Consider the following 12,907-nt stretch of genomic DNA (forward strand, 5'->3'; position numbering starts at 1 on the left):
GCGAGGTGTTTTTAAATGGCCGAGGCGAAGCGTAAGCGTAGCTGAGGTTATTTAAAAACCCCAAGCACGTGAAAGAGCTTTCGCAGCGTGTAATGTATTAAACTTTTCATTCTCCCATCGACATTTAATAAAATACAATGATTTAGTGATTATAATAAAATTAGTATAAGCTGGCTTATTGATAACGTTACTTTAGTAACAATACAAAAACATTTTTTTTTTCGACACTGTCAGAATTTGTGAATTTTCTCCTATGTGAACGGATTTTGATAAATGTGACAACTTGTCAAAACGAAACGTCAAGCTAATTTTAAAGGTTATAAGCGATTTGGAGCCTTTAAGGAGCTCGTCGAACAAAAAAAAACATTGTATTCAACTCGTTCGTGTGTAAATAACTATTTTTGTTCGACACTGTCAGAATTTGAGAATTTTCTCCTGTGTGAACGGATTTTGATAAATGTCACAACTTGTCAAAACGAAACGTCAAGCTAATTTTAAAGATTTGAAGCAATTTGGAGCCTTTAAGGGGCTCGTCGAACAAAAAAACGTTGTATTCAACTCGTTCGTAATAAACTACTATTCTCAATGTTTTCTTAAGTTAAAATCATTTTACTTTCACTTTAATAATACCAAAAAAGAAGGCGAGTCCGTAGCTCCCTTATTTATCGGAGGATTTTAATTATCTATACATCAAATTAAATGGTTAACTTCTGCTGCACATTCATAATAAACCGATAATAGCTTTAGTACTTATAATTATTAAATTAACCCCATTAATTTTTTTATCACTTTAATTACCAAAAGTTAGTAAATTCAATAAGTTGACTTGGAGAATGAAAATCACTGGTTGAAATAAATTCTTCTGTACCTTGAACCGTCCTAAAATGTACAGTATGTTCAAATAAATCTGGGACAGTTGTATTTGTAAACTCTAACTATTTTATAAACTAACGACAACTGAATTGTTGATTACATATAACCAAAATATTTTTTTAAATAAAATGTTAATTAACTGCTCGAAGTGACATTTAAAACCCAAAAAAGAAGTTGTCAGATTTATTTGAACATGACTGTACATTAATTTTAATAGGTATCAATTTGTTATGATTGATCAAAGAATTATCCTAGTCTAAAATACATTTTTAAAATTTGATTTTTTTGAGTATTTAACACTAAAATCGTTTCTAAATTTAAAAGGTAATTAATTACTTCACATTTTCCACATATTCTGGTAGTCTAATAGTACACTCTTCAACGAGCGTATAATGATGGCTATTATTCAAGAGGATGAAAATTCCAACACGAGCCGTAAGCGAGTGGTGGAATCGTCCAATTGAACAATAGCCATTATACGCGAGTTAAAGACTATACTTTCTCCACGACTATACCAAGAAAAAACAATCTTTGAAAATTGAATTTAATTTGACTTTTAATATTTGACAATTAAAATTGTGCCTCGTTTAGCGGTTGCTACGCGATGAGCGACTTATTATTTACAAACTCATCCGACTGGCGATCTGCCGGTGATAGAATGTAAATAAATACGAGGGATGGATTGGCCGACAGCTGTGGGTTTTAGTATTTTCTATCACTGGGTGCGGAATAGCTATCATTCTTTCGTTGAATATCCAACAAGAATGCATTCACTCTTACACGACTATTAAGTCGTGGAGAAAGATATCTTCCTAGGAGTTCGAACAAAAACGCGCTTAAGTAATTTATGCTTAATTGCTTACGCATATAAACGTAAGATTTTGCATATCTACAGCCATTTTAAAAGTATAACGTAAAACGTCTCGTTTAAAAGTATTTTCACTTGTTTTTTTTTACTTCCAATTAAACACGACAAATTCAACTGAAAATCGGCTAGAAGATATGGTATTTTTAAATCATATCTTTTATTATCCTACATTTACTAAATGTTACTAAAGCACTTGTGTAAGCGAATTTTAAAAACGGGCCTGGTAGTGGTGCAGTGAATTACGCTTGTGATAGCCGGTGATAGAGAACAGTTACTTGGTGTTTTAGTAACTGGGTGATAGCAGGTTTGGAAAACCTGGGTTATGAAATCAGTACCATCAATAAAACCTCTGGCAGATACCATGGTATAATTCCTGACTACCGAATTAGGTTCGGGTGGGACACCTTTGGCTAATGATCGAGCGCATCTTTTAGGGATGGCCGATGGTGGCAACCAAATGCACAGATCATACTTTTGCTTGATAAAAGGTTGTGAGGTATTCCGGGTTCCCAGATACTGAGGGAACATTAGTAACGTATGGACGGGAGCTATCGCGCTCTCACGGTGGCATTGGCCGTCTGCGAGCGGGCTGTGCATCCCGAACTGCATACTGGTGCTATTACAGGTGCTATACTCCGTACGGTGATAGATTGCACGTTTTTAAATTCTAGTTCCAAAACATAACGCCGTGAAAAATAAATACTAAAATCTCCATCTCAATTGTTTCACGTTATGTAGCAAACCGTTGTAGCCTTGCAGATTAATTCCCGCCACACTTGCCTCTGTGTCTGTCTTCTGTCAAAAAACGTGCAATCTATCAGCGTACGGAGTATACCAGAACATGCAACGCAAGCCCGGAATGTAGCGCTCTGAAGACGACGCCGTGGTTGGAGCTCCTCGTTATGATCGAGTTAGAGGAGAGGAAATCCCCTGGTGAGGCACTGTATATCCTTGATTTGTGACAGATGTGTCAGGTGTCTATCGTTGTGCTTTGCCGTTTGAATGACTTAATGAGGAGGAGGTGAGTCCGATTGTAGATTATTATTATCGTACGACTATAGCTGAGATTGTCTAATTGAACGTGTACCGACGAGTCGGATCTATTAATTGTCAAATACTGAGTGGATAAGGGCCTTGGGCACTCGCACACTTGATAATTATCCCTAAAAACTTGTTTTTATTGCGATGTTTATCGACGATCATGAAAAAAAAAACTAAAAATTGAAAAGATATACCCACTGGTCACATCCTCAATGAATTAAAATAGTGAACGTTGGTTTTGGTTGGCTGCACCCCAAGTGCTTTCGCAATCGCAACTATAATAATAATACATGATGCATCCAACTTGGTTATTTGCAATCACAGTGCGTGTCCAAACAATTGTGAATGCTATAAAATGTTATATTATAAAAAGCAGCTAAAATCGAGTCGGAAGAGGATTTCAACAAAGTTTCTTTATCTTCATAACGGTTAAGAATAAAAACACAATGTGCTCTTAATTTCCATTCACTTCATATCGGGTGTTTTTTTAAATTTCACCTCGTAGTAGGCGTTGAAGAGTCGATGTGAACGCACCACTCGTGTAAAACCTAAAACGTCAGATTTAAACAGCTGATCCGTGATCCGTAACCCGTATACATAGTGCATTCACAATCGACTCTTCAACGCCTACTATGAGGTGAAATTTAAAAAACACCGATAGAACAAACATAAATTTAATAAGTGTTCGCGAAGTAGATATGATTAGTCAAGATTAACGACATCGTTACTCTTTTTATTCTTTGTTCCAGTCTAAATTAATAGGTAATCGAATGAGTGATTTGAATATGTAATTATACTCATGTTTTTATGTGATCATCGTCATAAGAATTACATCAAGATATGATTTTGTATGGCATTTTAATTAAGTAATTTTAATAATTGGCTGATTGAAAATGAAAATATTAAAAACAAAAACAAGAATTAACAAATTGCTTCATCGCGGTAAGTAATGCCAACAATAAATTATAAATTAAAATATCAATTATACACTGACCGGCACAAAAAACGACTCATTATGATTTCTTTAATAGGGGAAGTTGGGGTAAGATTACGAATGATTACTACAGACAAACCATTACAAGTTTAAAAACATTTTTTTACACTCGCATCTAGAGGTTTGTAGGTGATTTAATATCAGCCGGTAAGATTCTGATACAGTTCGCATTTATTTATTTAGAAGCCGTTCTTTGGAACTGTATGTTTCATTATAAAATTTACTCTGTGTTTAGTATTTTTTTTTTAATTGGAAAATCACAAGTAAAAACAATTTGATTTCTGTTGTAGGTTACATAATATCAGTGACAATAACGTATTCTGTTTAAATTGTATAAATCTTTGAATGGTTTTTATATAAATTTGAAAAATTTCTATAACGTGTGGTGGGGTAAGATGACCGGGGTAAGATGACGAATCTCTAAATACATTATTTTATCTAATAATAATAATGACGAAGCATCTTCATCATCTTCAAGAGTTACAACACTTCCATCTATAAAGTGCAAACTATTTTCCTCAAGAAGCAGGCCCTAGCGGCTCAAACTCAAAATCTAACACCTCACTTTGGGAAATTAAGCCCTTATCAACTATTAATCGTCCTATTCAAAGTAAGCGAAAAAAAAAATGGTGTCACGAAGACTGCTTCAATCATGGTGGCAAAGGAGAGTTTGTTTCTGATTTATGTATGAAGGCCCCATCTTACTCCATTATGTTCGTCATCTTACCCACACTATGGGGTAAGATGACTAATATACAATTTTTTGTTTATATTCATTTTTAGTAATATTGGAATTTATGTTTACTTTAAAATCATGTGGAATTTAAGAGTAATATATCAACGTAACATGTTACTATCTTTTTAATTAATTATATTAACGTTTTCTTGGCCAAAACTTAATTTTTTGTTAACTTTGTCATCAGTCAGGTGGGGACCTTCCCTAAATGATCTTGAAATTATATTTGTGCTTATTTTTCTTTATTATAGTTAAATTGGGACATTTTCAATGATCGGGAGCGCTATGGTCACCATGGCAACCGAATTGTTTTGTTTAAATAAATTATTAAAAAATTTGCGCTACTTCCATGTTGTATATTTGTCCGTTGATTTACGTGTTAAAAGATTTAATTTGACAATACGAGATATTAATTCAAAATGCTGTTCAAATTTTGGCAATTTTTCATAACATACATTTTTTTCTAAAAAATTACTGTAATTTTTTTTTTCATTAAAATTTTATTTGCTGTGTTTAATGTTTTGTTTGTCAGATATTCTTTGGCAAAGAATAACTTAAATAACACTTATCAATACAAAATACAACATGATATCAAAAAATGTTTATAAGACAATGAATTACTTAATTCTATTAATAAAATTCAAAGTGAGTCGTTTTTTGTGCCGGTCAGTGTATGTATTAATTTGAAACAAAAAAGAATGAAATTATGAAATTTGATCTGGTACTTATTTTCGGATAAATCTAGTGTTAAATTATTATCTTTGTTTTAGTGCAATAAAGCAGAAATAAAAAGAGATGGTATTACAAACTTTTAAAATCGAATATGTACACTTGTATTAAAAAAAATCGCGTACACCGTTTAAATCAAGTAAGCAATTTTTATAGGTTTTTGTATCGTTTAAAAACGGACTTTTTCTGTCATTTTGACAAAAGTTATAAGATATATCTTAATTTTTAAATAATTTTATTTGAATATTAGATTAATATTTGGTCGTGGCGCCGTTTGCATTTATAACCGCATTTAGTCTATGTGGGGTAGACTGCACAAAATTCCCACTTTTCTTGTTCACAAACTTTTGGTATTGGTATTTTTTTTAATAACTTATGTGTCACAGTATGACGTTAATAAACGCTAGAACAACAAAATTACAAAGGCAAATAATAGGTGTACGCGATTTTTTTGAATACAACAATACATATTTCGATAACCAAAATATATACAGAGTGTTTTCAAAGTTGAGGCGTTCCTTTTAACATGTGATAGTAAGATAGTATGCGATGTTTTAAAGAGTTTTAGCCAAATTCATCTTAGTAAAATGTGTACGACAATGAAGATACAATAAGTAAATTTTTTTGAAACCGGTCCTGCTCAAATTTGCGCTGATTTGTTAGAAATTAGAATTAACAAAAAAAAAATCAAATAAGCATGGACGTTAATCAAAAATACTGTCAGAGTTGTCATCTAATTAGTCATAACGAGCTCACAGATATGTTGCTAATGTATGGGCAATGTTATCAAAATGCAGCTGCGGCGTCCAGAGAATACACAGAGGCATTTCCGGAAAGACACCATCCTGGGCCACGACAGTTATTTAGCGGAGAAATAGACAGGACCGAACTCAAATTTTTATAAAACAATAAAAATATACAATCAACTATCTCCGTTAATATAAACATTTTACTGAGAAGATTCAGGCTAAAATTCTTAAGAATAATGTATAGTACTATCGGCGCCATCGAAATGTGAACGCCAAATTTTCCTAGTGTGTGTTGAAGCATCAATCATAGGCGTGCGTTAATGTGACAGATTTGTGACAATTTTCACAAACATAATTAGTCAACAGATTTAATTTATTTTTTAACAATATACCTGCCACGACACTTGACCGATATGGGAAAAGCGAGGGCTGTTGCCAAACTCGACGAAAATTGTAAAAATTGTAATAGAAAGTTATAGGTAATAGAAATCTTTTCTTAACTTCCATACATATAGTACGCCAGTGAACAAAGTTTTATTTAATGTAGAACAAAACTGAAGACGTTTCTATGGCACCACAAATTCGTTCACATTTCGTTGGCGCCGATAGTACCTCCTGTTACAAGGAACGCCTCAACCTCGAAATTGACATCTAAATTATTGTAAATTTTTTAGGTTATTTTTATTCAATCACAAATACATTTTAGGTTTGATAGATATCACGTAACGACAACTGAAAATTATCTTAATAAAAGCAGTCTTGGATTCATTAAAAAATAAAAAGATCAATTGGTATCTACTCATTTGAGAATTATGTTTACCAGTAGAACGGCCCGTGCTTACGCACTAAAATCAATAAAATATTAAAATTCTACGCTCATTTTCGATATCTCTTTCTTTTTGGCTTCTGTGTTCCCGCCTACGTCTTTGTCGTTCTCTATTTTCCGCTCTTTGTCGCTCAAGTTCGTCTAAATTAACCTTTATTGTAATATTTTTCTTATAAAATTAATGACAGGCTTTACTGTCAAAAGGGACGTGTCACAGCAACACAATTTCGTGGGTACCGCCATATTGTGACACCAAACGGACACCTATTTGCATTATAGTATTAAATATAAAGATTAAAGATTTGGTTGGGTCGGGACGTAGTTAGGCCCAATATTATTACTCGTGAATGCCCCTGTATAGTCTTCCAAGAACTCTAACGTTATACTGCAGGCCCTATCATCAAAAGAGAGTATCTGTTGGATTAAGCGGTCTTTTCTCAGTAGAAGGTATCAAATAATAATCATCTCATTACTGAAGTTAAAGTACACCATAACATTAGAGTTCTTAAACGACTATAAATACCTGTTACTAGAGGTAACTGTCACTTAACCATCCCAAAATGTGATTTCAAACATTTATTGTTTATGGTCTAAAATAAAAATCATCTTGTGAAAATTGTAAATCACACAGTTTGGTACTTAATAGAATACTAAATGATAGTAATTATGTACTATCGCGGCCATCCAAAAGTGAACGTTTTTTGTTATAGTTTGATATTTACTTTAAATCATAGGCGTCCTAAAATATCAAAGTTTGACACTAGCGATAAAAAATGTATTGAAACTATTTTTTTTAAATGCCACATCTCTCTCCGATGCAGACAGCTAGGGCTATTGCAAAGCTAGAAGAAAATTGGTCGTTGGCTGCTGTGGCGAGAGAATTACATTGCAGTAAGACTTGCATCTTCAATATAAAGAGGGGTTGGCAAGAAAACAGGCTTGAGAGGCCAATGCGAATAGGTGTTGGAAAGGTTTCTTTACTTTCACTTTAATAATGTATTAATTACTTCTCAGTCTCATTTTTATTATTACAACTTTTTATTATTAAAATAGTAACGCCTGCTGCACGAACGCCAATGAATACAGCCTGATTTAATCTAACGAAAAATACGGAAATTTTCGCAAGCTATCGTTCACTTTTGGATGGCCGCGATTGTACATACGTCAAATAAGAATTTAACTAACACACTGATTTTTTTTTCTTTTTCATAGGTAATTTTGATGGCATGATAACTGTATGGTACATATGGAGTAAAGTTTGAACGTGAAGAATGCACAGACCATGTTAAATATTTAACCTTTATTAGTTTGCAGATTATAACGACCTTGCTGATAATTTAGATAATCGTTATCATCAAGCTGGATACTAGAATTGAATTTTTTATGTGGTAATGATTTCGAGTAGATCACTAATTTCACTTGAATGGGTATTTTTTTATTTGGTAAAATATTAAAATATTAATAAAAACTGTAAAGCACATGTTTGCAAATTATTTCACCTTTACCTTTCAAATTTCCTGCATTACTTATACAGGGTGTTATGGAAGTCCACGTAATAAATTTAATCACCAATAGAACTCGTTAAAATAAACATTTTTTACATATTATCTTTTTTTAATGGAATATTTTTTTACATTTTTCTAACCCCTAATTTGACACTTCGCTCATGGGATAATCATCAATTGAAACGGAAGAGTGATCGCTGTTCTAATACTAACAGTTCTTACTGTTTTTCACTTGAGTATTTTAATCGAGTATGTAATTATTTTTTCGCGCTTCGTTATCAATGAATGTGTAAAAACATAAGCGGGTATGAATTTTATTTTAACCAGTCCTATTGGTGATTAAATTTATTACGTGGACTTCCATAACACCCGGTATAGTATAGATTTTACTTAAACTATGATTCAATCATATACTGATGTATTTATTAACACTAAATTATTACTTACTTGCCAGCATTGTGATCGATGAGAACATAAATGTTATGTTCGGAATTTCTTAATCGTTCAGCTGTTGTTATTGGTTTTGTCAGTCCTTGAGCTGCAGCTGAAGCCTCCCCCATTGCATTAACCACTTCTGAAACTTTTCCCACGACGTCCCTGAAATAATCATAAACCAATATGGAATAAGAACGGCAACGCAGCCTTTCACATTACGTCTAATCAGATTCATCGATTATTATTATTATTAATAATAGCTTGCGCAAACTTTCATTAATTTTTGAATATAAACAACAGGCTTGATCAAAGCTGTTAATTTAATTAGGTTTTATCTAAAGCACCAACACCAGGTGCTAATTTATTACTACAAAAAAGTAGAGCGATATTAAAAAAACTAACCTTGCGGTAGACACACAAAAGATCTCGTAAAAATAAATAACAAGGACCGAAGAAAAGGATATGAAAACAGCGATGCTCGAAATAAAATAATCCAAGGCCGAGTGAGCTTTTACTACTGGTATTCATTCTGTTTGAGTGATATTTCCTATAATTTATTTAAAGCTTAATTAATGGTACAGTATGGCTCCAAACAGGTTTTACTTTTAAAGTTAAATATGTGTATACAGCTGCAATAAAATGTATTCTCGTGTTTTGTACAAAAAGATAAAAAAAAAATAAACGAAGAGAGAAACAGATTAATTCATGACAATTCTCACGAAAAATTATGTTTGATAATTAAATTAATATACATATAACATACATTTTTTACAACCAAAGAATGGAGTATTAATGATAAAATCTAATTAGCGAAAAGGTTATTTTATTATAAATTTTACACATTTCTTTTAATCATGCTAGATACATCATAAATAAACAACGAAGTATATTTATTACCTTGGGATGTTGCCATATTTGTACTTTTTAGTTATTTGTTAAGTTACATTTATTTGCATATCAACAATTACGTAATTTAAGGTTACAAGTTATTTCTTTGCATGTTTATTCTGATAAGCCAAGTACTTTAAGAGAAATGTAACGAAATTTGGAAAAAGAAATTATTTCCTTGACCTAAGTGTTATCACGACACTTTCGAATGAAGTTGTTGTGCGTATTTTTTCTACGCTTTATTAAAAGATTTCTTTAAAATATGTGAATTTGCTAAATAACTTGTCAAGAAAAATTTTACTAATTTCACAATAAAATGCAAAATTAGTATTATGCGCCCTTCATAAGAAAGATGGAGGAATTAGACCAATCGCTATAGGAAACTGTTTACGAAGATTGACTTCAAAGCTTGCTTGTTTTCAAAGTCGTAATATTGTAAATTCGTATTTATCTCCACACCAACTTGGAGTGGCAACTAAGCTAGGATGCGAAGCAGCAATTCATACTACACGTACCTTTGTGAATAACGACCTAAACCGTAGCAAAGTTGTTCTTAAATTAGATTTCAAAAACGCATTTAACTCAGTCGAACGAGATTGTATTCTAAAAGAAGTCCAATGTCATACCCCACTTCTTTACCCTTATCTTTATCAATGCTATAGGAATCCTTCAACTTTATTTTTTGGTGATCATTTAATTTCTTCTTCTGTTGGAGCTCAACAAGGAGATCCTTGTGGTCCTATGATTTTTAGTCTTGCCATTCAACCAATTATTTTATCTTTGAATTCTGAACTGAATATTTGGTATTTAGATGATGGAACCCTAGCTGATTACCCAGAAGTAGTTTTGTCCGACTTTAAGAAAGTTATCAATTTATCCAGAAAAATTGGTCTTGAATTAAACTTTAACAAATGCGAGATCTTTGGCTGTTCTGGAGACACAGATTTAAAAGTCATAAAGGAATTTCAAAATTTAGCACCAGGTATTAAAATTTGTGACCGAGGAAGTTTATCTCTTTTAGGCTCTCCAATCTTTGACCAAGGCTTCAAAAACACTGTCGAAAAAACTATTATTACAGTTGAAAATCTTTTAAATAAAGCTGAATTTCTTAGCAGACACGTGGCTTATACCTTAATCAAGAACTGTCTTTTCGTACCAAAATTTAATTTTTTATTAAGAACAACTCCTTTTTGGAAATTTTCTAATTACGTTAATTCCATTGATTCTTCTTTAAAGTCTTCTTTAGAAAAAATACTTAATTTACGTTTAACTGATTTACAATGGTGTCAGTCCACTTTACCGATTAGATTTGGTGGACTGGGAATTCGCCGCATTTCCGATATTTGCCTCCCTGCTTTCCTATCTTCAGTTCATGGTGTTAAAAAGCTTGTTTCTCAATTACTAAATTCAAAGGATAATGAGCTTATTATTCACCATTATGATGAAGCTTTAGCAGTCTGGGATGTAGAAAATGAGAACGAAAGACCAACAATTCCACAATTTCAGAAGAATTGGGATAATATCAATATCAAAAGAATAATTGACAATGACTTAATCTTTAATTCATCTAGGGACTTGGCTCGTTTTAAGGCTTTGCAATGCAGAGAATCAGGATCTTGGTTACATGCAATACCTTCTCCTAATATTGGTACTCTTTTAGATAACACTTCCTTCCAAGTTTGTATTGGTTTAAGATTGGGTTGTAATCTTTGTACACCTCATATTTGCAAATGCAATGCGAAAGTTGATGAAATTGGTATTCACGGTCTAAGTTGTTCCAAAAGCAGTGGTAGATTTTCAAGACACACTGAAATTAATTCTATTATCAACCGGTCTTTGACTTCTATTCATGTTAATTCAACTTTAGAACCAAACGGACTATCTCGTGATGACGGAAAACGCCCTGATGGGATGACTTTAGTACCGTGGAATAAAGGTCAACCTTTGGTTTGGGACGTTACTGTCGTAGATACACTTGCAGACAGTTACGTATTGAAAACATCTGAAGTCTCAGGTTTTGCCGCTGAAATGGCTTGCAAACGCAAACATAACAAATATCGTTCAATTATTTCGTCAAACTACATATTTAAAGGTTTAGCCTTTGAAACCTTAGGCCCTTGGTGCAAAGAAACAATAGATTTCATTAATGTCATCGGAGACCGACTTATCGCGGAATCAGGGGATTCAAAATCTAAGAAATTCCTTTTTGAGAGGATTTCCCTTGCCATTCAACGTGGAAACGCTGCAAGCATTCGGGGCACTTTTCCAGATTCCGCATTATTATCGGAAATTTTCGCATTGTAAATTAAAAATGTTATTTTATGTTAAATTTTAATAAATAATTTCCTTAAATTAGTAAACAATTTAAATAACTTAAACAAAACACTTTTCATTCATTCATTTTAACGTTCCAACATTTCAGAATGATTCACATCCGATCAGTAGTTTTATAAAAGTTTATTGGAAACATTACATTACTTTTTATAAAGCTAAAACTTGTTGAAGTTATGTTGGGAAATATAATAATTAAATGGCTTTTATCTTTCCTTCGAAATGTGTAGTACTTTTGTTTTTCGCGAATCGTAAATATCACAATGGAGTGTCAGTCACATCTGTAAACTTATAAATGTAACAAAAAATACTGAACTCATTAAACGTTTTTACGGCAAGGAAAACAATAATTGTACTACAATTTCATTCCACGATACAATTTCTACAAATACAATATTCAATCAATCGAAATGACAGAATCCATTGATTAAAATTTTTATAATGCACAAATTATTCATTTGAACTTCACCTTCATGTCTACGATTTTTCTCCGAGTCCTTCAATATCTCTAATTATTTAAATCCTTGTGGAACACTTCAATTAAGGCGTCAACCGCCAAGGACACCGAACAAAGGGGATGTTTAATCCTATCGGTCTGTTGCTAAGACCATCAGGGAATAGAAAATATTGCGGCACATCAATCGTCGAAGTAACAAGTGGTAGTATGTTGCTCGTTTCCCGTTTTTAATTATATCATAAATAAGTTATCAATACTTGTTGAATTATCAACTTCGGCGAGAAACTTTCGTATACAAACGTCAAAAATTAAAACGTCGACAAGCTGTATCGAAAATTGATAAAACCGATACGGTGAAAATAAAAATACAATGGCAGAACGAGAGAATTTTTCCTTTCGCAAAAAATTTAATCTCTTGCTTTATTATTAGAAAATGAGCATATTTACTATCAGACTGAAGAAGGGGGCGGATCAC

At 32.6% G+C, this 12,907-nt stretch overlaps 1 protein-coding gene across 2 annotated transcripts in view; it reads right to left on the reverse strand.

Moving 5' to 3' along the window:
• The window catches only part of LOC138133722 (transcription factor SPT20 homolog), a 37,049-nt gene that overhangs the window by 16,714 nt on the left and 7,428 nt on the right, over positions 1–12,907 (reverse strand). For both annotated transcript variants that reach the window (XM_069051665.1, XM_069051675.1), the window contains exon 2: positions 8,769–8,918. In XM_069051665.1, coding sequence (XP_068907766.1) covers positions 8,769–8,918 — 150 coding nt within the window. The remainder of the gene's footprint in view (positions 1–8,768; positions 8,919–12,907) is intronic.

Source organism: Tenebrio molitor, chromosome 1 (genome assembly GCF_963966145.1).
Source record: "Tenebrio molitor chromosome 1, icTenMoli1.1, whole genome shotgun sequence".
NCBI lineage: Eukaryota > Metazoa > Arthropoda > Insecta > Coleoptera > Tenebrionidae > Tenebrio > Tenebrio molitor.